The following is a 23,184-nucleotide window of genomic DNA, read 5'->3' as shown; positions in this document are numbered from 1 at the left end:
ACCAGCCTGGGCTACATAGTGAGTCCAGGTCAGTCTCAACTACATAGTGAGACCCTGTATCAAAAAAAAAAAAAAATATCCACAGCATTCCAGTGTTGGGAAAAAACTCTGCAGTGTTGGGTTCCCCAGAGAGAACATGGAAGAGCTAAGAGAAAATCATGAACTTAAGGGGCTGTGTGCTGCAGGCAATAAGCATGAACAGAGTAAGGGTTTCCAGAATATGAAGATAACAGTTGGGTAAGAAATAGACAGACACCTCACCTGGAATCTAAAAGCCCACCAGGATGCTGCAAAGGTAAAGGTGGCTCTCGAGCTGCAAGTAGGAAGATTTTTAAGCCTGCATGCGACTAATGAATAGAACCTGCATTATGTACCACAAGCAGCTTGGGAAAAATCCAGACAGCAAGCAAACAATAGGTTAAATGTTCCATTGTTACAAAAGTGGGAAACAGTCAGAAATTCCAGCAACAGAAATAAAGGTGGCTATATGTATGGTTAAACAAAAGTAGAGCTGTTTCATTATTGTTTTTAATTCCTAAAATACCTCTAGTGGGCTAAATAACAGCCCTAGAGATAATACATTCTAATTCATGGAATTTGTAAATGTTACCTGATATAGCAAAGCCTTTGCGAATAACACTGAGTTAGGGATACTGAGTTGACAGGATATTGGATTTAGGTGGGCCCTAAATATAATTACAAGCGTCTTTGTAAGAGAGGTCGAGAAGATATGATACAGATGGGGAGGAAAATGCAATGTGATCACAAAGGCAGATATTCAAGTCCGTGTGATCACAACCCAAAGAACAATAGCAGACACTAGGAGCTGGAAGGGCAATTAATAGGTTCCCCTTATAGCCCTGGGAAGGAGCATGACCCTTCAGAATTATGGAAGTATACATTTCTGTTATTTAAGCCACTGAATTTACGATAATTTGTTATAGCACCCTTGGGATATTAATATAATAATACAATCAACAAGTTTCATTTCCATTTATAGATAGAAAACTGAGGTTCAGAGTAAACAACATGCCCAGGATGAACAGCAATCATGTATCTGCACCCCAAATCAATGCTCTTTCTGCACATCAATGCCTCTGAGTGGAAGTGCTCCAGGGGGGGACTTCTGACACCTCTCTTGGTTTATCTGTTTATACCCCCAGACACTCTTTCTGCATCAGCTAAAATCACTCTCATTTTCCTGCAGTTCACAAGTTTCTATTCCCTCAATTTCTTGTATTTTAAGGGTGCTCAATCAATATTTGCTAATGAACTGAAAATAATCACATTTTGAATATAAGTGAAAGACAATAATGCACAAGATTTCAAGCTACATCTAGCTTAACTTTCCATGAAAGTAACATAAGTCATTTTAATTTGGACTGTATGTTAGTCAGCTTTCCTACTGCTGGGACAAAATACCTGACACCACTTGAGGAAGCGCTGTTTATTTTGGCTCATGGTTTCAAAGGGTTCAATCCATGCTTAGTTGGCAAAGTGGAGCAAAGCTGTTCAACCTATGCCAGCCAGGGAACATAGTGAGATGAAGCATCAGACAGAGTCACTCTCCAAAGGCACGCCCCAAGTAACCCATGTCCTCTGACAGAATCTCGTCTCCCAAAGGCATTTAACTCTGAACTCATGAATCCACTGATGAGTACAGAGCTCTCTTGATCAACTTCCTTCTGAAATTTCGCCCCCACTTCTAAACACATGAGCCTTTTGGGGGACATTCCAGATATAATAAACTCCACTTAAAAAGTAGACAAAAAGGGCTGAAAAATCAAGTTGCATTTGAACAGCTATGACAAATGTGTAACTAAACAGTGTAATATATGCAGTTAACCAAAAGTTGAGTCTAGTCAAGGATTTTGTTGACTACATGCAAATAAAAGCCAGAATATGAGTCTAGAAAAGGAATAAAATATTTCAGAAAATTTCACAGAACTTACAATACTGAGTGTTTAAATAATATAATTATTAGCAAAAGGAAAATAGTCTCCTACTAAAAAAATGAAAAATATTTTCAATAAAGTTACCAAAAATTACAATGTAGGTAAGAAAGCAAAAGTCATACTTTCCATTCCTCATAAAAAATTTCTACTATCTTACTAAAAATTCAGATCATATATAAGAAAGCAAATAAAACCCCAGAGGACTGAATGCATTATAGTTTTTTCAACTTCATATACCAGCCCAAGTGTGGATATAAAATTTTCTGACTACAAAACCTGGCTTTTAGAAATCTTACTATATTAAATATCCTTTGCTAGTTTATATATTACTATCTCAATGTGGATGCTCTGTCACCTACCTTCCTGCAATCAATCTCATTATGTTAAAGATTAAAGCTCTAATAATCCAAATGACCTTAGGAAGTATAACTGATTATCATCTGATAATCTTCCAGAAAATTAGAACAAATTTTTAAAATACACATAGCTAAGTAGATACAGTCCTTGATAGATAGAAAGTAAACAGGAAGACACAAGATACTCTGGTGGATTACTAAGAGAAAAAGGAAAATGTTTAAAGAAGAGGTGAAAAGCTGCCCAAGCCTAGCCATGAGACATCATTAACAAGACTCAACGAAAGGAAACACAAAACATGGAAAGAAATGGTTCCTAATAAGCTTTCTCTTGACTCTCCTTCCTCAGCCCCATTTTAAAACTTAAAGCTTTTTAATCAACCAAGGAATCTTATTAATTTATAATATATTTTAAATACAAAAACATGTTAATACTACAAGTAGGAGATATTTGCTGAAATGCTCAAAACACAGAATGAACTGAGACACTTTCTGAGTTACCATTTGAGGAAACACACCAGGTAGCTTTCACATAAACTTATCATTATTATTTTAAAGACGTTATTTTTAAATTTTGCATAAAATTTATTTATAATACTATATTAAAACTCCATGGTTACATTTTTAACAGTTTTATTCCCAAACATCATATTTCCTACCCTTAACTGCCTAACCAATAATTATATTTACCTAAAGAGACGTTCTGAAGTTATTTCCCAGACATCAAATTACAATTGTCAAATATTACTCTTACATATGTAGAAAAATAGGAGTCTTCCTAAAGTACTTCAAAATAGCAACCAAGAAGGCTGAAAAGGAAATAAAACATCAAAAACTTTTAAAAGCTTCATCAAAATAAAAATGAAAACCTCATACCATTTTAAGTTTCGTTGATCTTTTTTAGTATATCAGTGAGGCCTTATGATAATAGAAGTATTACAAAATAATAACTATATGCAGTTCCATTTACTGTTTAACATTTCGGGAACTTTTTCTTTAAAGCAAAAAAAGAAGAAAGAAGTTTCTTCTGAAAGTGTTGATTTAACTTCAAAGTCTTTTAAAAAACCTCAATCCTCCAAGAATGGAAAGTGCTCACCTGTGACCTTCTGCCTGGATTTCACTGCTGAATCTACTGAAAGTACAGCATAAGGCTCAAATAGAAACCGAGTCCCTACTCTTCTCATCACTTGATAAGAGAAGAAACAAAAGTGGCTTTTACCTCTAATTCGCCCAGAAAACAATTCTTTGTATACCTTTGTTACAGGAAACTCCAGGAGACAAATGGCCCTTGTACTTCTCTGTGCTGGGTAGAAACTACATACATTTTGTCAGTCTTATTTTCAGATAAAAATGAACAGCCTCTGACCAAGCAAAACAAAAACCAGAGAAGCAAAGAATAAAACAGGGCTCAATTTCTAAAAGGTTCCTTAACCTAGGAATACCACTTAATACCACCAGGATCCCCCAGAAAATTGCCACTGCCAGATTCAACTCCCCAAGTGCAACGATAGGAAAATCATGACACTTCAGCGTGATGATTATAAAGGCCTTATGGTTCATTCTTCTGCAATCATAATACTCTGCATTAACTAAGGTGCCTAAATTATAACTTACATTCATAGAAAACCTTATTTTTCCAAAAAATTCTTGCATATATCATATCTCAAGTTGCCTGTGTAAATAGGTGAAGGACTTATAAACAGCTTCATAAATTACAAGTTACATAGTGGCCTGGCATATGATTTTTTGGCTCATTTTTCCCAAGCCTATTTCTTCTCTGAATGTTATAATCTGTCATTTGAATTATTTAATATAAACACCTTATAATTTTGTTTTGTGCAACTCAGTTCAAAAATATTTATTTGTACTTAACCCTAGGTTACAAAACAGGTATATACACAATCCTTGCACTTATGGAATTACTGTTTAATTTTAATAACATGATCATTAGTAAGATAGCTGTAGAAAATGTTTTAGCAGCAAAACAGATGGGTATCTAGCCCTACTTGGGGCTTTAGAAAGATATCTGAGCTAAGCCTTTTAAAAAGTATCTTTAGATTTAGCTCAGTGGCACTGCACCTGCCTTGCAAGCACAAGGTCCTGAGTTCGATCCCTTGTACCAAAAAACTACATATCTTTAAAAGTTTTTAATAGTGTGCTTATTTCTTTTTCTGATAGTTAAAAATCAGACATTTTATCAGAGAAAATATTACAGACAACTGATAATCACAATCCATCTTTTTTTGGGGGGCGGCTTGAGACAGGGTCTCACTGTGTAGTTGAGACTGACCTGGAACTCATTATGTAGCCCAGGGTGGTCTCGAACTCACAGCGATCCTCTTGCCTCAGCCTCCACAATCCATCTTTAATCCTATCAATCAGAAGGAATAAACATAACCTTTCAGTATATTTCCTTCTTGACTTTTTCTGCGAGTCTATATGAGGGCAAATGTGTTCACATTTTTCATAAAATTTAGAAACCATTGCATATGTTTACACACTGCTTTTATTCCATCATTACAATCTCACGTTTGCTTATATGTCTTTAAAATAACATTAAAAATATGACCAAAAGATGCATGACCAAAAAAACACATCTTATTGACTTACAACATTATTCTATTATCCCATTAGTCTCAACTTTTCTTGTTAATTGATACTGTACATAAACTGTACTGAAGAGATTATGCCTAATGCTTGCCTAGCATGCTTATCTCCTATACCTGCCTACAAGTGTACCAGTGGGAGCACCACCATCCGGAACACAACCCACTGGTAATGATCCTGTGCCTCCTGCAGGATCTGTGTTTCCCTAAAAGATTCATGAAAACAGGTAGTTCTGGGAAATAAACACCTGGTCACCTCAAAGAACAGCTTCAGAACAGTAGGAATGTGTGACTAGGGGCTGGACATCTGGAAGAGGAAGATGTGTCTCCCTACTTGCTCTCAGATGGAAAGGATAACTCCAATACATAAGGCTAGAGGGTGCAGATTGCAGCACTAGCTCAACTGTCAGGAGGCCTGGAAAGTGGAGGTGCTCATCTTCACTTTGTTTCCACAGGTAAGCTAGGTGTTTATACTTGTGTAGCATTTTTAACTACAATAACTAAGCCTTGGAAGAAGCACAGCAGAAGCCAGAAAAAGATGGGTAGGAAAAGGATTCCTGAGAATCTCATCAGCATGAGCAAGGAAATCAATAGAAAGCTCAGTGTCTGCAGGAACATGCAGGCAGCTTTCTACTGTGGAAATTGAGGAGGGAAGAGAGAGGCACAGGCTGCACACATGAGCCACAGGGCACTACAAGCTCCAGAAAAGTTCTGGGACTCCACTGAAATGAGAATCAAGCTGCACTTGGCTGAATCACCCTGGTATCACTAGAGGCAAGAGGAACAGGTGCAAACTTAACATAATACCCCAGGAGGAAGATAACGGGATCTGAACTCTAGCAGCAGAGACTATAAAAATACTATGAAGCAAAAACGGACTAATCAGGAGGCAGAGTTAGTAATGGGCACTTCCCTCTCCTAGCTGCTTAAATATTTTCCACTTCCAACCTGTGTGCCAAGGGGACAGGGTGTGTTCTCCAAGCTCGGAGGTGAGGACATGAGCCTCTCTGTAGAGAAGCCACACCTTAGTCCCTCAGGCTGCATGGTGTTTTCTGCTGGTGATGAAGGTGGTCACAAATGTGAAAGTCAGTAGGTTATACACTGTACAGAAAGTACAACTACATATCAGCTCCAGAGAACAGGAAAAATGCTGTGCTTGTTTTGTTTAAAAAAAAAAAAAAGTGAAGGAGCAGCTTCAAAGCAGAAGGCAGTGAACTATTCTTCTCCCCACTATGTATCACTTCCGTCTTAAAGAGATCATGTGGCTATGGCTGCACACATAAAAATGGTTTCATGAAAAGCCTCCAGCCATTCATTTTGCTTATTAAAGCCACTTCATAATGATATTCACAATGGAAATCTCCGCTGTCCCTAGCAATGATAGTAAAGTACAATTAATTCCTCTTTCTGAGGAGTATATAGGTATGTGCTTGAGGTATCGTGTTAATTGCCACTGCTTCCTTCTGTGGCTTCAATTAGAAATCAAAATGCGAGCAAGACAAACATAGATCCCATTAAGTTCCAAGGACTTAAAGCTGAAGTCTACCCACCCCACCCCCACCCAACATCCAGTGGCAATGAAGTCAAGCACACCAGTTCCAAACCTGGAATACTGCATTGTAAAAGGGGGAAATATTTATGACAAGTTAAATCCAACACCTATGAAACAGTGTGAACAACTGGCGTCATATAATAATCCAAAATCAGGCAAATCTGAGATTCATAACAAAGTCAGGGTATTTAATTGCTTTCAAGACTTATTCTGCCTATCAACAATTCTCCACAGCCAGTTAGGATGCAGCTGAGTGGTACAGCATGAGTTCAGCATCCATCCATAGGGCTCTGAGTTCCAATACTGAGCACAAAAATGAGCCACTTCGGAGGCATACATTACTAATTATGGGCAGAAAATACAAGACATTAACATTTAGTCCAAGTTCCAAACATAATATTCTTATTCATGTTTTATATAAATTCATGAACAGGTAATTTCAACATGATCAATCCTGCTAATCAGACAAAACAAACATATGGCTTTGCTATAAAGTGAATAACATTGGCTCAGTTTTATCCTACTAACTTTAATCCTAACTAGGTAAAAGAAATTTATCTGACAACATTCTTGAAGTTCAAAATTGAAACTGTAGCATGTTTGAGAGACAGGAATATAGGGTTAGACAGAGACAAACCTATCACATAATCCTACAAACATTTGCTTGACCTACTGGAGTGTGAAGGAACTACCTTGCTTCAGTAAAAGTGCAGTCTTTAAAGTCTAACAAAGTGATAGACCTTTTGCAAATGGGAAGGGGACCAAGAGATGAAGAGAGGAAAGGGAGGAAAGGGGGAAGTAAAAAAAAATTAAGATGTATTATGTATATTTACCAACATGCCACGATGAATGTAAATATTATGTACTGAAAATATGTACTAATAAAATAATTTTAAAATAAAGAAAAAAAAATCTAATGGAACTTAGACTTGTGTGATGTTTAACCTTGGGTAAGATTGAGTCTTTGTACTACTGTATGTAAAATGGATATTAAAATATATACCTCATTATGTACTTTTAATGGTAGCTATCACACACATGCATACATATTATAAAACACTAATAAGATTAAAGTTTCTTTTGTCACAAAAATATCACTATGAAAACAGACATTAGGTTCCAGAAGCGACCGCATTTTAAATGTCAAGTATTCTTTTCTAACTTGAGTACTTTGTGGTGTGATTTAATGGATTGGAAACAACAATAGTAGTATAACTATTAGCAACAGACCATCTCTGAAACTGTCCTAAGCATAACTTAGCCATTAAAGTGAACTAAAGTGTATAAAACCCCCAACTCTCATCTATCCTGTAAGTCAAAATGTTCTTGCCTATAAAATGTTAGGATTTCACAAACATAAATTTCATAAACATGCAGACCACACAACAGAGCCTGTACAACCAGAAGAAATGAGAGCTAGGTAACTAGCACAAATGAGAGATAGGTAAGATTACTTCAGCAAAGCAAAGTGAACTCACTCAGCCTTCACAGGTCAAAACTTGAATTCTGGCCTCCTTAGTACTGTGTATTTGTATTGCTCTCAGACTCAAAGACCTCCCATTGTTGTCTCTCATTCAGCGTAAAAGCTAGGCCCACTCCAGGACCTGTAAGACCCAATACAATCTGGCCCTGTGGTAGCTCTGTAAAGCTCTCGCCCATCATTTTCCACCTTAGTGACTTCTCTCCAAGCACACTGGCCTCTGGCTTCTCTGCACACAAAGCACACTGCCACATCTCAGCATCTCTACCTGCTGTCCCCTCTGTCCAAAACAATCTCTCATTTGACAGCAAGGCCTGCTAGCTGCGCACTTCTGGTTACTACTGAAGCATCAGACTGCCAGGGAAGCCTTTGCCGATGCCTCCATTTAATATGCATCTCCCACCCACTTTCAGCACTTGCTGGTTTGGATATGAAATGTTCCCCCTAACCTTGTGTGTGGAATGCTTGTCCCCAATGCAGCAGTGCTCAGAAGTGAAGCTTTTGAAGAGACTGGATCGTGAAGGTGCTAACTTCAGTGGTTAAAGCTCTCATACATTCACGGCTTAACAGTCTATTGGGAAATAGTGAAAACTTTCGGAGGTGGCGCCTAGTTAGGGTAAGTAGGTTACTGAGGTTGTGCCTTGAAGAGTATATCTTGTCTCTGTCACCTCTCTCCTTCCTAGCTACCCTGAGGTGAGCAGCTTGCAATACCACATGCCCCCTCTCCATGATGCTCTGCCCCACTGCAAGCCTAAAAGAAATACAGCCAGTGGACTATGGAGTAAAATCTCTGAAACCATAAGCCAAAATAAATCTTTCCGCCTTGAAGCTGATCTCAAGTATTCTGTCATAGTGACAGTGTCTTAGTCATATTACTGTCGCTGGGACAAAATGCCCACCTTAAATGAGGAGAGGTTTGCTTGGCTCACAGTTTCCAATGGGTTCAGTCGAAAGTTGGCTGGCTCCAAGGCAGGAACAGTAATGGTAGAAGGGCCTGGCAGAGAAGCACTGCTCAACCCATGGCAGCCAGGAAGCAGAGAGAGAAGGGAGGAGCTAAAGACAAGAATATGCTCCTCACTAAATGACCTACTTGTTTTAATAGCTGTTTGGACTTATGGCCGACCACTTGGACTTATAACCTGTCTTTTTTTATAGTCTTGTATATCTTATTTAGAGAGCCTCAGTGTCTTGTTTTGTATACTACACCTGGTCTATACAGTACTATAACTTTTGCTGATTGTACTGTTTTGTATGGTACTGTAGTTTTATGTTCTGTTGATAGAGAACACTTTAATAGCAAAAACCCTACAAAATGTCACAATGTAAGATAACTTCTGCCCTTTGCTCTGTTTAGTTCAGAATTAACCAGCACCAGTGGCTGACATCTAGTCTCTCACAAAAGTTTTGTAAATAAAAAAAAAACCACTGTTAGCTTTGCTGACCAAACAACCCCCTTCCCCTTGGCTAGAATAGATAACTAAATGAATTTTAAAGGTACCCTCCCCTACCAAAGAAGTGCTACTTCCAGGGTGAAATTCAACAGCCTCACCACCATGTTTCGAATATCAGCAATGTGAACTGTGAAGACGCAATGTAACCACCTGAATGAGATCAAAGCTGTAAAACTCTATAATAAAAAGGGGAGTTGTAGCCCAGTACTAGATAGATCAGGGCACTGCCATTAGGTGTGAATGATCCCCATCAATGCAGGAAACTTTTGTTATTTTACTTCCATTCTGCTGCCTCTCTGTGTGTCACTTGCCAATTCCTTCTGTGACACTGTTATACATTACAGTACTGCATCTAAGAGTTACACAAACAAAAGCAAAGTTATCAAGCTGCAGTTCCCTTTGACCATTTCTTCGTTCTGAATCTTGTAATGTATGTGCTATTACACAACTCCTCATTCCTAGACCGACTCATTTAAGGACCTATCCACAGAAGTGAACTTTGGTCATGTCTGTATCCTTCCTGGTCACGTCCCCAGTGACCCCCCTCTAAGCAGGCCCCACATCCTAACAGCACACTCAGATACTGAACTCATCAATGGATGAAGCCACTGGTGAGTGTAGCATCTCCACAGTGCAATTACCCTCCAAACACATGAGACTTGGGGAGATGATTTAGACCCAAAGCATAACAGATAGAAAGCTGACTATCACACTGTTCCTCTCCTGCTTTCTTTCTATCCTAAGCACTTATCATCATCTAAGAAACAACAAATATTAACCATTTGTTTATTGTCTGTTTCTTACCGGAACACGAATTCATAAAGGCAATGGTTTTGTCTATTTTGTTCTCATTGTATGCCCAGGATCTACAAAATTGTACAAAAATTGGTACAAAATTGAACATAAATACACGCTAAACTGTTTATGAGAGGTGCCCAGGGGAGGCAAGGAGTAGTTCCTACTTTATGTGAACTCCATAAAGTGAAAGGTAAAAACAAGAAACACTTAAGGTGTTTTAGTGCACACACAAGAAAAAGAGCAGACTGCAAAAGACAGAGATATTAAAATGATATTAACAAATCAAGATATGTTAATATAGAGAAACTGATCCAAGACATTTTTTTAAAATGTTAACAGGAGTTGTCTTGGTATTGTGAAATTATAGTCAATTATTTTATTCTTGATCTCTTTATTTCCCTGTTATTTACAATGAGCTAAATTACTTTTGTATTTTAAAATATTTTTGTGTAGGGGAAGTAGGAAGGGCAGGGGAAAGGAAATAAGGGAAAAGAAAAAAAAACATGAGAAAATTAAAAAATGGAAATAAAGTATTTGTGAATAGGGAAGGGAGGAGGGGGTAAAGAGAGGACAGGGATAAGGGGAAAAATGAGAACCAAGACCTGTCATGTAAAGGTACAAGATCCCAATACTGAATGTAATTGTACTGTATACCTAAAATGTACCAATAAACTCAATGAGAAAATAAAAAATAAAAAAATAAAAAAAATATTTTTTAGGGCTGAGGATGTTGCTCAGTAGTACAGTGCTTGTCTAGCATGCACAAGGCCCTAGGTTCAAACCACAGCATTGTAAAATATGTTTAAAATAATGGATATTACTCCTTTTTAAATCCTATTCATGGAAAACTTATCATTTTGTTTAAAAAGTAGCCTGAACAATATATAGAGCTGATTAGCTGCACCGAGTCTATAGCAAATAGACTGTTCTTTGGTTCTTTATATCAATAGCACTCACAGAAGATCCACAGGTAAAAGTATCAGAAGTTGATTGCATTGTCAGCAACATATCATATTTAAGCAGGAAAAAATAAACCCACTCTACTTATTTTTATTCATTTTAATATGAAAATGCAAAAAAGTTACTTAATATCATTATTAGATTCCATAGACACTACGCGAGTTCCTAAAAGCTTTTCAAAAGGAAACACTGACAACCACAAAAACATTCCCAGATGCATCTGTTTCCACTCGGTGCACAGGAAGACCACAGCACCTTGCTGGCAGTTATTCTCTTCTTATACTATACTGGTGCACAAAAAACTAGAAGCTGCTCAGTACAACACAGGTAGGTCAGTATTTGGATAGAATTAATGTTTGTAACTTTTGTTTAAACATATTATCTGAGGAAAAGAACAAAGTAAGTTCTGGATCTAAAATTCTTTCTCCTAAGCTTTGGTCTAATTCATGACTGGTGAAATAATAACACAATCTTCTCACATCTTTTACTCTGTTTCAAAATTTCTTTTATTTTAGCAGTTTCTATAAAATATAGTGATAGCTCGATTCATGAACTTGATTCTTTTCACTATTCTGGTGGCAAACCACGTTGGACGCACACAAAATCAAATTCAACGGTCAAATGCAGCGTTGACCGTATGGGGAAATTTGATTCAGTTCTTGTTCAGTTGGGTGTGTGACTAGATTCGTGAAAAGAACGAAATTCATGAACTGAGATACCACTGTACTGTAGTGGAAAAATGTTTATATTATTATTTGATATCTAAAATTTAGTTAGTATGCAGCTCAAACTAATTTTCAGTATTCTGTTTTAAAGATTTACAAGACCTGTACCTCACATTCCTTAATAATTTGTAGTATTCCTGAGTGAAGACTGCTACTTAATTTACATAGCAGATTTTTATTACCGAACTTCAAAAAATATTAGGGACAAATTGTAGTGACTGTAACCAAAAAAAAATGCTCTTAAAGTTCTCCCAAAAGAAAAATCTTACAAGTCTATAAAATACTATAATTATATGTTATGCTATAGAAGAGCTATAATGCTTTTACTATAATTAAATGAAATAATATGGAATATGGCAGCTATCTATCAAGAATTATCAGGCTTTGTGAGATTATCATGTACACAAGTTAAATTAGTCATCAATGGCAGCAAAGAAAATGTACATTGAGCTTTTCTGCCCTAGATGACAACAAATCTCACTGGCCAGTATAGGGTACCTTCTGAACTCAGGATTTCTAGGGAGGTATGTGTATGACTTTCTCTTCTTAGCCCAAGATCAGCAGGCCCTGCTGCAGTGGCTCAGAATCAGGAGAGCAGGTGCTCAGGGCCTGAGTCCCTCTGAAGCTCGTGGAACTACTCTAGCTTCTTTTCCACAGCTTCATTCTGTCCCCACCCTAGGGCTCTGACATTTCCTAGGACAGGAGTCCTCAAACTGGAAGGGCTCAGAAAAGGCAGATGGTGGGAAGAAAACCACTTTACAGGGTATTATCTAAATGAATCCTCCTATAAATGTAGTTCTACCAACATTTTAAACGCTCATTTCATAAGAGAAAACCAAATCTCTCATCTGAATCTAATCATACTTTGTAACACCACCCTGAGGCGTAAGTCCACCAGTGTATTAAACAAAGGGATAATCTTATATACTGGCAGTTAAGCAGGAAAGTGAATGACTCTAATAAAATTATTTCACAAATCTTCAAATAAACGAAGAAAGTATTTGGGTTGTCAATAATAAGTTATTTTAAATGATTTTAATAATTTATTACTAAAAGCTTTTTTTAACACAGAATGAAAAGGAGCTGTGACAGGCTGAATAAAAACATCCCAAAGATAACTACACCTTAATGCCTAAAATCTATGAAAGACAACTTATATGAAAAGGAGGAGGAAGAGAAGCAGGAGGAGGAGAAAAAGAATAAAGAGAGGAAGAAGAAGAAAAGAATGTAAAAGAAGAAGGAGGAAAGGAGGAGAAAGAGGAAGGGGAGGGGAAACATCTATAGCTATGGTTAAACTAAGGATCTTTGAAATGAGATTTTTACAGCAACCACATGAATACACAGATCAAAAGACTCAAATGATTCTGCCACAACAAATTCCTTCCTTTCTCATCTACTTATATAAAAACACGTTCTTAATATTAATATCTACAAAATTAGAAAAGTGGAGAATAAAATTCGTTTCAACCCCTGCCTCAGTCTAGTAGTGTGATTCATTCTTTAAAGCTTATTAAAATAATTTGTAAAAATTTCCAATGTTCTTAATAGAAAGATACACCTCCAATTAAAAAGTTTTTAAAGGTTTATCTGTATGTTTATGCCTTAAAAATGAAAAATTATTTTTTCCAGAGAGATTAAGGTACACATTCTCATAAGGAGAATTTCCAGGATGGATAATGGTCCTTTGTCTACACTGTAGTCTATGCCAAAACTAGGCCAGAGGCCATTTTATTAACTTATCAAGAATTTTTCATTATGGTACTACAGAACATGATTAAATTTATCTTTCTGTCAATTTTAAGTCTGTAAGCTGGACCTGGTGGTCCTAGCAACTCTGGAGCCTGACAGGAGGACTGCTTGACTGAGCTCAGGAGTTTGAGGCTAACCTGTGCAACACAGTGAAATGGCACTCAAAAATGTTTTTGTTGAACTTTTTTTAGTGCCAAAATTCCCACATATCACTACAGGTAGTAAATTTACAATATTTCATCTTTGTTTCAATTTTGTGCTACTTTATCAATCACCATCAACCAAAAATAAAAAGAATGAAAAATTACTATTCATCATTCTTTTTGTCAATGTTTATACATGTGAAGAAAACCTTCATCATATGATACTACAGGGTTCAGAAAAACAATGATGTGAGCCTATGACTCTGCATCCTTACCTACACTTAGATGAGGCAGGTGCTCAAAAAGTGTCCAGCTGTGGTCATCGATGTAATGGTTCTTCAGGATCAACAGCTGGCAAACATCTCTGGCAGTTATGTCACTGGGTACCTCTAAAGCCCTGCTGGTTTCATCTTCACTGTATACTTTAATTACCTGTATAAGGAGAAACAAGAAAAATTTTGATTTAATTAGTTTGAATTTTATTGTATTTACTTACCTAAGAGATACAATATGAGAAATGATATAATATGAGATAAATAATAAAATCACTGCTATAGTGAAGTAAATTAACATGGATATCATTTCATATGGTTATCCATTCTTCTGTGTATAGGAAGGACAGCTAAAATATATTCATTCAGCAAAATCCCAAATACATTACAATATTATTAACAATACTCACATTATACAGCAGATCTGTAGACTTGTTCATCGTACACATCTACACTTCTACTATTTTGTGTCCTTTGGTTTACATCTCTCCATTCCCCTCCTCTTCACCCTTGCCCCTAGTGACCACTGGTTTATTCTCTATCTCTGTACATTTGCCATTTTAAAAAATAGGATTCCATGTACAAGTGAGTTCATGTGATACTCTTCCTTCTGGGTCTGATTATTTCAATTAGCATAATATTTTCCATGTTGAGACATATTTTAGAAAATGACAGGATCTCCTTTCCTAAGGCTTAATAAACACAGACAACCACAGATCCTTTATCTATTCATTCAGTGATGGGACGTTATTGTTTCCCTATCTTGGCTATTCTTTTATGTCACAATAAACATGAGGGTGTCAATATATTTAGGAGGTAGTGATTTCATTTCCTTTTGATACACTGTATACTCAGAAGAAGAATATCTGGGTCATAATGCACTTCTATATTTAATTTCTTTAGACGGTTCCATACCATTTTTCAAAATGTCTGCACCAATCTACATTTCTCACCCATAGAGTATAATAATTTCCTTTCCTTCACATCCTCACCAACACTTGTCTCTTTCACAAAAGTCATCCTGGTGGGTGTGAGGTGGGATCTCACAGTGGCTTTGGTTAGCATTTCCCTGCTGATTAGTGACATTCAGCACCTTCTAATATGCCCGTTGGTCATTTTTATGTCTTCTTAGGAGAAATTTATATTCAGGACATTTGCACAATGTTTAACTGTGTTGGCTTTCTGCTATAGAATTTTAAGAGTTCTTTATAAGTTTTGGATATTAATCCTTATAAGATATATGATTTTAAAATATTTTTCTCAATCCATAGATAGGCTTTTCATTAGAATATTCTATTAAAATATCATTCTAATAAGTTGCCAAACTAATTCATTGAGCTAGTTATAAATTCCTTATATACTGTCTTGCACATTTAATTTTCTAATATACTGAATGACTACTACTTGTTCAAAACTTGTTTATATGTCAAAGTCATTTTATTCAATAATTTTTACTCTCTTTTCTTCAGTGTCAAATTAAGGCCATTCAACGAACACTCAAAATGATGTCCCATTCAGTGACAGAGTGGTGAAAGAGAACAGAGGACAATATGTGCGAAATCGTTGTAGGCAGGGCCTGCAAGTACAGCTTCCCATAGCTTATAGTATTCTGCAGCTAAAGCTCAACCACATGGTTACATCTAATTGCAAGGGAGAAAAAAAGGATGTGGTGAGAATCTAGTCCTATCCAGCCTTTGTTCAAACTTTCACATACAAAATAAAGAAATCTTTTCATAAAATCTGATTCTGTTCTATATTACATGAGTATATTTGGAAATGAATCACTCATGTTACCTGGATCATTTACAGGATTTAAATATGGGGAAAAATGAGACTCAAGACCTGTCATGTAAAGGTACAAGATCCCAATGATGAATGTAACTGTACTGTATACCTAAGATGTACCAATAAACTCAATGAGAGAGAAAAGTAATAAATATGAAATGGAATTTTTAAAATATTTATTGATTTGATGAGAGGTACATAGATTTTTTAATAAACCAGAGGTATAGGGAAATTATTTGAATATATGAAGTAATTGTTTTCTTAAAATGATGAGGTGATATAAAGTGGTAAATCTTTTTTGTACATCTATTGGAAAATGGTCATTAAAAGCATTAAGAGGTCCATTCCTTTGGCATGGTAATTTTCCTTACAAAATTATCTCAATAAATCATCCTAAATGTCTGAGCACGGATGTGTCTAACAAAGGCATTTTAAATAATTCTACCACCCCTAATTTTCAACAATAAAAAAGGTAAACTATAGTACTTTCTCAGAATGGTAATTACATTGCCCTTAAAAATGTTATACTAAGCTATTATATTAAAGAGTTTAAAAATTCTTTCAGTAGTACAGTGCAAACTTACTTGACTTGGCCTACCAGACCAAACTTTGCTTACCCCTCTTTCTGTGACAGCATTGTGATTTCCCTCCCTTACCAGCTGCCTTTGTGATTCTGGCATCCCCACCTTCAGCTAAGAAATGCTGTTGCTGGAACTGTCTTTCAAGATCTAAGAGGCCTTCAGAAGTATTCAAGCCAGGCATCTTGAAATTAGTCATGATTGTTGTATTTACACCATTCTAACATATTTACATTTAGAAATTACTAAATGCTATAAATATGTGAGACCATTTAATTTTTTTTTAATTTTAGAGCCAGTTTATCTGTGTATAACTGACTCTGCTTCAAGCTTTAAGAGGTCTTCCAGACTGACCAAGCGGTACCCAGAATGTTCCCGATGATAGTGATCACTTCACAGATGGGCACATGATGTAACCAGAGCCAGTTACAGCCAATGTAGAATATGTGTTCACACAATAGAGTGTGCTCTGTTTTCTACTGGGCCTCACCCTGGAAAGATGTAGGCTGGGGCTGCTGCTTTTCACAAAGAAAGCAAGTGTAGCAAAAGGGTCTCGCATGGAGTAAACCATACTGCAATGGGTTGAATGTTTGTATCCCTCCAAATCCACATGTCAAAATACACACTTGAGCTGGGCTTCTGAGAAGTAACTACGTCATGAGGGTGGAGTTCTCTCAAATGGGATTAGTGCCTTAATTGAAGAGATCACTCTGATTCAAGACAAATATGAGACACTTCTGTAAACCATTCTTCCTAGGTTACCCGTGTAGCACCCCCTACCTGGAACACACTTAGTGCCCCACCCATGAATAACATGCTTTCATTAGCAAATTCCTACTTGTATTTAGCCCAGCTTCTAATGGAATCCCTTCAGAAACTTTACGGTAATTGTCCAGTGTTTGTGATATACCCCTTTATTTTGTTCTATTGATTGATTGATTTTGTGGTATTAGGGATTGAACCAGGGCCTTTTCACTGAGCTTCATTCTCAGCCCTTTAAAAATATTTATTTTGAGGCAAGGTCTCACTAAATTGTTCAAATTTCTGATCCTGCCTTTAAGTGTACTGGGATTACAGGCATATGCCATCACACAAGGCTGACACATTCCCCCTTAAATACTTTTATTTTATAATTATCTGTTTGCATGTCTTTCTCCCCAACTATGCTAGAAAGCTCCTTTAAGAAAAAAACCTCTGTTCACTATCACTATTTCACAGTGACCCGGGCCGGGTGACACTGGCTTAGTAATGATGTACAAAGTAAATAAACTCTGGACCCACTAAAAAGTCTATCGGTGTTTTGTAGAAAGCAAAGATTAAATATATATTTGTAACATTTAACTTAAAAACATTTTCTGATATGAAGTATGTAATTACTTAAACTTTTCGTGCTCAGGAAAATAAAATTCTTGTCAATGAGAAACAGATACAGTTTTTCATCATGAAAAAGTCCTAGAAAAGAATTTACTCAATTTGCAATTTGAGTTGTAAAGTCTTTGAGGTAACCATAAACGTCATATGAAAAAGATCACAAAAATATATGGTCAAAATCAGTTATAATTATCTCCCAATCTTTACTTCATTTATTTTTTAGTTAAAACATATAGTTCATTATGATGTATTGGCCATTGTCTTATTGCTGAGACAAAATATCTGAAACCCGCATTTAAAAGTGGAAAGGTTTATTCTGGCTTATAGTTGTAGTCTGCAGTTAGCTGGTTCCAAGGCAGAAATTTCATGGTGGAAGGGTATGGAAAAGGAAAGCTGCTCAACTCTTGGCAGCCAACAAGCAGAGAACTGGGGAAGAAGCCAAAGAAGAAGGAACCCATTACCAGATGCAGTCCCTACGGCCACTCCCCAGTGACCCACACAGACACACCCAGAAGTGTGCTCTACTAATAATCTCCTATGCATCTGTGGCTAACAAAATTGACAAGATTAATCACCACAGATGTCAAGATGCCTGAAGTTCCAATGTTTCCCATCTGCATAGGCTGTTGCTCATATGAATGTGCCTTCGGTATTTGTGCATATGCTAGAAAGTTGGTGGCATTCTGAGGGATGTTCCTGTACTTATCCTGCTATGACTACCACTAACTGAACTCGTGGGTGTTCCTTCCAAAAAGCAATATGAAGATAATCCCAAGAGGACAACAAGATCTATCTCTAGGATGCCTATTTCATGCAGAGCAATGATGAGCCAATGGTGCAGTTTCCTGCTGCACATGCCAGGCCAGGAACTATGGGGACTAAAGAGTGACCAGAGTCTGCTCAGTGGGTTCCCTGTAACTCCTGACAATCCCATGTGTTTCTTCCTGGGAACTATCACGGCCAAGGGGCACAGAAGCATGCCTCTTATTTTGCAAGCTCTTTTATTTCAGACAAAGTAAGAAAATTAACACCTAGAAACATTCAGAAGTCTAAGCCACTATCAAAACAAGGGAGGACAACAGAGCAAGAAGTGAAATGGGGAAAATAAAAGATTTAACTAACCAACCAGGAAATGCCATTATCTTCTTCAAACTACATCACTGAAAATTTGAAAGAAATAAGTTGCCAAGAATTGAGATACACAAATTTACAAAGCCTAGACTGACTTAAATTCCTGGAATAGGTGCATGGATTCATTTTGAAAATAAATAAAATCTGCTGAGAGAAAACTTAACACTTTTATTTGAACTTAATTTCAAGCCATAGTTTAAGAAAATTGTATTTAATGCTGACACTTGTCCAAAGAATGCCATTTATGAATGATGAAATTATATCTAAGTTAATATTCCACAGCAGCAAATTCCTGTCATCTATGAAATGTGTTCAATAATTATGAAAATTTTTATACCAATGGAGTACTACCACTAAGAACTCTGTTTTACTTCTATTTGTTTCTACCTTGAATATATGAAAAAGGAAAAGACAAGCTAAGTATTAACTGATAGAATTGACTATCCCTTCCTATTTAAGACAGAGTAAACTCACCACAAAAGTCATATGAGTGTATGTGTTAATCCTGTTTAAAATTTTTATGATCATGTAAAAACTAAATAGAAGAGCTGTTGTTAAGAATGAGTACAGCAAAATATTGGGGTCCTTGTTCCTCTACATACTGAGAGAGGAAAAAGGTTTGAAATTTACTTAATCGTTCTATTTAATAAAGCATTATTGGTTTACAGGCCCAAATTCTCAGCTATCTTCATAAAGTGAAAAAACAGGATGATAATATTACTTACATCTATTTATCTACAAGATCACTGGACAAGAAATTCTTCCTAGATCTAAAAGAAACACAGGAATGAACTTTGTTCTATCAATGGATTGAGAGCTGACTAATCAGAAAGACACAGCTCCGATAAGGTGTTTCTACCATCCCAAATGACAGAACACTCCAGGAAAGCCAAAACTGCCCTGTACACTGGCTCTGCTGGGATATCTGTGTCACTGAGCTTCTAACAGTCTCAACAACCTTGGCCTTTGGAGTAGTTTACAGTTTCAATCATTGTTCAAGGAATAAGTGGTATGCAGCAGTGAAAACTTAATAATCACGGCCACCCCAGCAGGGACACGCAGAGACATGAGTGGGGCAAATCTCTGTTTGGCTGACACCCTATCAAGGCCTGTTTATGCTGCACTCCGAAAAATTAAGTATACAGAGTAGACTTTTAAAAGAACATTTTTAAAAACAGAGGATACAACAATATTAAAAGAGAGAGGGAAAGCAATAAATGATAATTTTCAAAAAAAAAGTTTGAAAGCTTCAGAGCCTCTAGACTTAGGAGACAAAATGTTTTAAATGATGAAGCTATGGCATGCGTGTAGTAGGGCGAGTTGTTTGTATCACTTAAGGCTCTAAAAGGTTGGCCATCACTGCCATAGGCATTGCTGAATAAATAAATAAAACAAGGAGAAGGAAGCTGAAATCCAATTCAGGATGTACTACCTTGCTCCAAAGCATCCTTAGCACTTCTCTGCAGCACCCACCTGAAATTCTGATTCTAAGAATACATTATTAAAGCATTAAGGAGCAAAGACTGATCATTCAGCCCATCTTCCACACCCTGCTGACCCTAAGGTATGAAATGACAAAGGAGAAGCAGTCCCTTTTTCAATGTGGATTTATTCTAGAATATCTGAAATGAACTCAGCGTGGTCAATTGGTTGTCAGTGCCACAGAGCAGAAAAGGAGCTTAAAAACTAATGTGATCATAAAGTAATTAATACTCCATAAGTTTGCCCCAAACTTTGTTTCTTTACAGCAGAATGGAGAGAAGGACAATCATTCAGCAGGTGAAAAAATGAGCAAAGATTATCCATAAATAACTGAACAAAAATCAATAGAATAAAGAGACAGAAAGGAAAAAGTACACAAGTGCTGAGCAGGGTGAGGTAATCCCAACACTCTAGAGGTTGAGGCAGAAGGATTATGAGTTTGAGGCCAGCCTGGGCTACACAATGAGTTAAAGGACAGGTTGAATGACACAGCAATACCCTGCCTCAAAAAATCATCCCTCTTGGCCAGGGATGTAGCTTAGCAAGCACCGCTTGACTTGCAAACACAAGGTCCTGAGTTCTATCCCCAGTAACAAACAAACAAAAAAAAAGTAATACTAAAAACCATCCCCTTCTCAAAAAACAAGCAAAAGTGGAGGAAAATTTATATTGGACATAACTATCTCTGGATAACTTCTGTATCAAAGTTCCCAGTTTAGAAATATTTTAATTTAAATTAATATTTTAAAAAATTTAAAGCCATATTTACATATGATCATACTATATTTACATATGATCATACCATAATGAAAAGTAAAACATTTTAAGGAGAAACCATTATTAATTTATGCATATTAACTACATCTATTATCAATATACAATTAACACAAAATTTCAATTAAAAGGAAAGCCCAAAGAAATTTTCTGTGAACTAAGCCCTGCAGTGGGGCTTATTTCTGCAGATTCTTAAAAGTTTATCATCCAGCTAAAGTAGGATTATAAAGCAACTTCTAATGTTTTAAGATTTTTTTTCAGTATTATTTTTCAAGAGATAAGCAATGTACCTAAATCATGTGAAATATTTTTGTAGCGAGGTCAGAGTAGCCCTGGGTTTTTACATTCTTCTAAAGAAGAAATGCAGTATCCTAAGATAGGAGAAAACATTGTTACATATTTTGAGTTAAGCAATTCAATGTGTTCCCTTGGGAATGGGAAGTAATATATTCATTATTACTTATTCCAGTGTTTTTTAAATGTTATATTTTAAAAGCAAAGAGAGTTCCAGAAGACCCTAATAGCTCCAGAAAAGCTGTTGCTTTTTTACTACCATTCAGTATTTGCTACTTGTCAAATATTCATTGAGAGCAAAACTGTACATAGGTTAGAGAAATCAGGTAGCACAGAAAGTCTTCAATCCTCTCCTTCGAAGGAGATATTCAGCAGTATATTTTACTTGAGGATGAATAATGTATGTTTGATTTATTATTTTAATTTCCAACAGATTTTATTGCCTTTACCAGAATTACAAGAACTGATGGACAAAAATGAGTTTATTCTCTACCCGATTCTCTCTTTAACTTTATTCACTATAATCCTTTTTAATCTCTTACTCCAACTACACTTTTTTTCTCAGTTTCTTGGATGAGCTGTGCTCATTCCTGACACAGGGCCTTTGAACATGCTACCACTTCTGCCTAAAACACTATCTCCCTACCTGCTACTTGTTACTGCCTTCATCAGATCACAGATAAACCACTATTTCGGAAGGGAAGTCTTTACTGGTCCTTCCAGTTTAGGCTCCTGCCCTTCTTCCACACAAGTGAACTATGTTATCACTCTCCACTGCCCTTGCTCCTCAGAACACTGCATGGCATCAGGCACCAGAGCCTTGCTTTCTTCTCAAAAAGTTAGAAAAGCATGGAGCACACAATGGGAAATCAAGAACACCCTTCTAGCAAAATAGAGTCATCACATATAACCCTGCATGAGACAACAAGGATTCTGAAACAGTGGCACTCCAACTTAACAGAGTTTGAAAACCACCAGAGAAGAAAAGACAGACGGACCAAGGAGAAAAGGTAGGCATGAAATTTGTGAAATAAACAAAGGTGAAGAAGAAAGTGACTGCAGCAGTCCATTTCATGTCTGATTCTGTGGGGATTAGGACAGGAGCTAGGAAGACATCTGGGGATTGGGGCAAACATGATGAGCAAGGAAGATTTAGAGGAAGAAAGGAGCAAGCATGCATACACACACGAAATGGTAAACAGCAACTGTGCTGCAGCAGGAGGACCTCGCTATGGGGAGCCGGTGCGGAAGCAGGTGGCAGAGGCCTGCAGAAGGGCAGCCCCACCTCAACAGCTGCGCAGTGGCTTCCACTGGCGGGTGAGGAGGCCATTACAGGAACGTGTCATGTTAAAGCACATCAAATTACACGATACATTTTACAAAATGGTTGGCAATTAAGTTTCAAAATAAGAGTTTTATGTAAATATGATTACAAAGTGGTTAAGAGAATAAGGATAAATAACTTCATGAATGACTTAATCATCTAAGAAAAGGTTCAGCTACAAGAAGCAGAAAATCTGTCATACAATATATTAACCACACGAAGTGTTTTTCCTTCCCCTTCGAAAGCAGCGTTGGGAAGTTCAGGGTTTGGTTAGGCAGTTTTATCAATGGCCCACTGACCCACACTCTTTCTGCTCTTCCCTGAATTTTCTGCTCTTAAGGTTGCAAAATGGACCATGCCCGTACTACTGCTGTTAAATTAAAAAAAAAAAAAAAAAAAAA

General features: G+C 36.8%; 1 protein-coding gene across 1 annotated transcript in view; it reads right to left on the bottom strand.

Moving 5' to 3' along the window:
- Positions 1 to 23,184, bottom strand: part of Grb14 (growth factor receptor bound protein 14) — an 85,846-nt gene that overhangs the window by 49,347 nt on the left and 13,315 nt on the right. The window contains exon 2 of the mRNA XM_010606866.3: positions 14,048 to 14,204. Coding sequence (XP_010605168.1) covers positions 14,048 to 14,204 — 157 coding nt within the window. The remainder of the gene's footprint in view (positions 1 to 14,047; positions 14,205 to 23,184) is intronic.

This window comes from Fukomys damarensis, unplaced genomic scaffold, assembly GCF_012274545.1.
Source record: "Fukomys damarensis isolate Sample0158 unplaced genomic scaffold, DMR_v1.0_HiC HiC_scaffold_26, whole genome shotgun sequence".
Classification (NCBI taxonomy): Eukaryota; Metazoa; Chordata; class Mammalia; order Rodentia; family Bathyergidae; genus Fukomys; species Fukomys damarensis.
The sequence above is the reverse complement of the archived record's forward strand: the minus strand, read 5'-3'. Positions and strand labels throughout refer to the sequence as shown.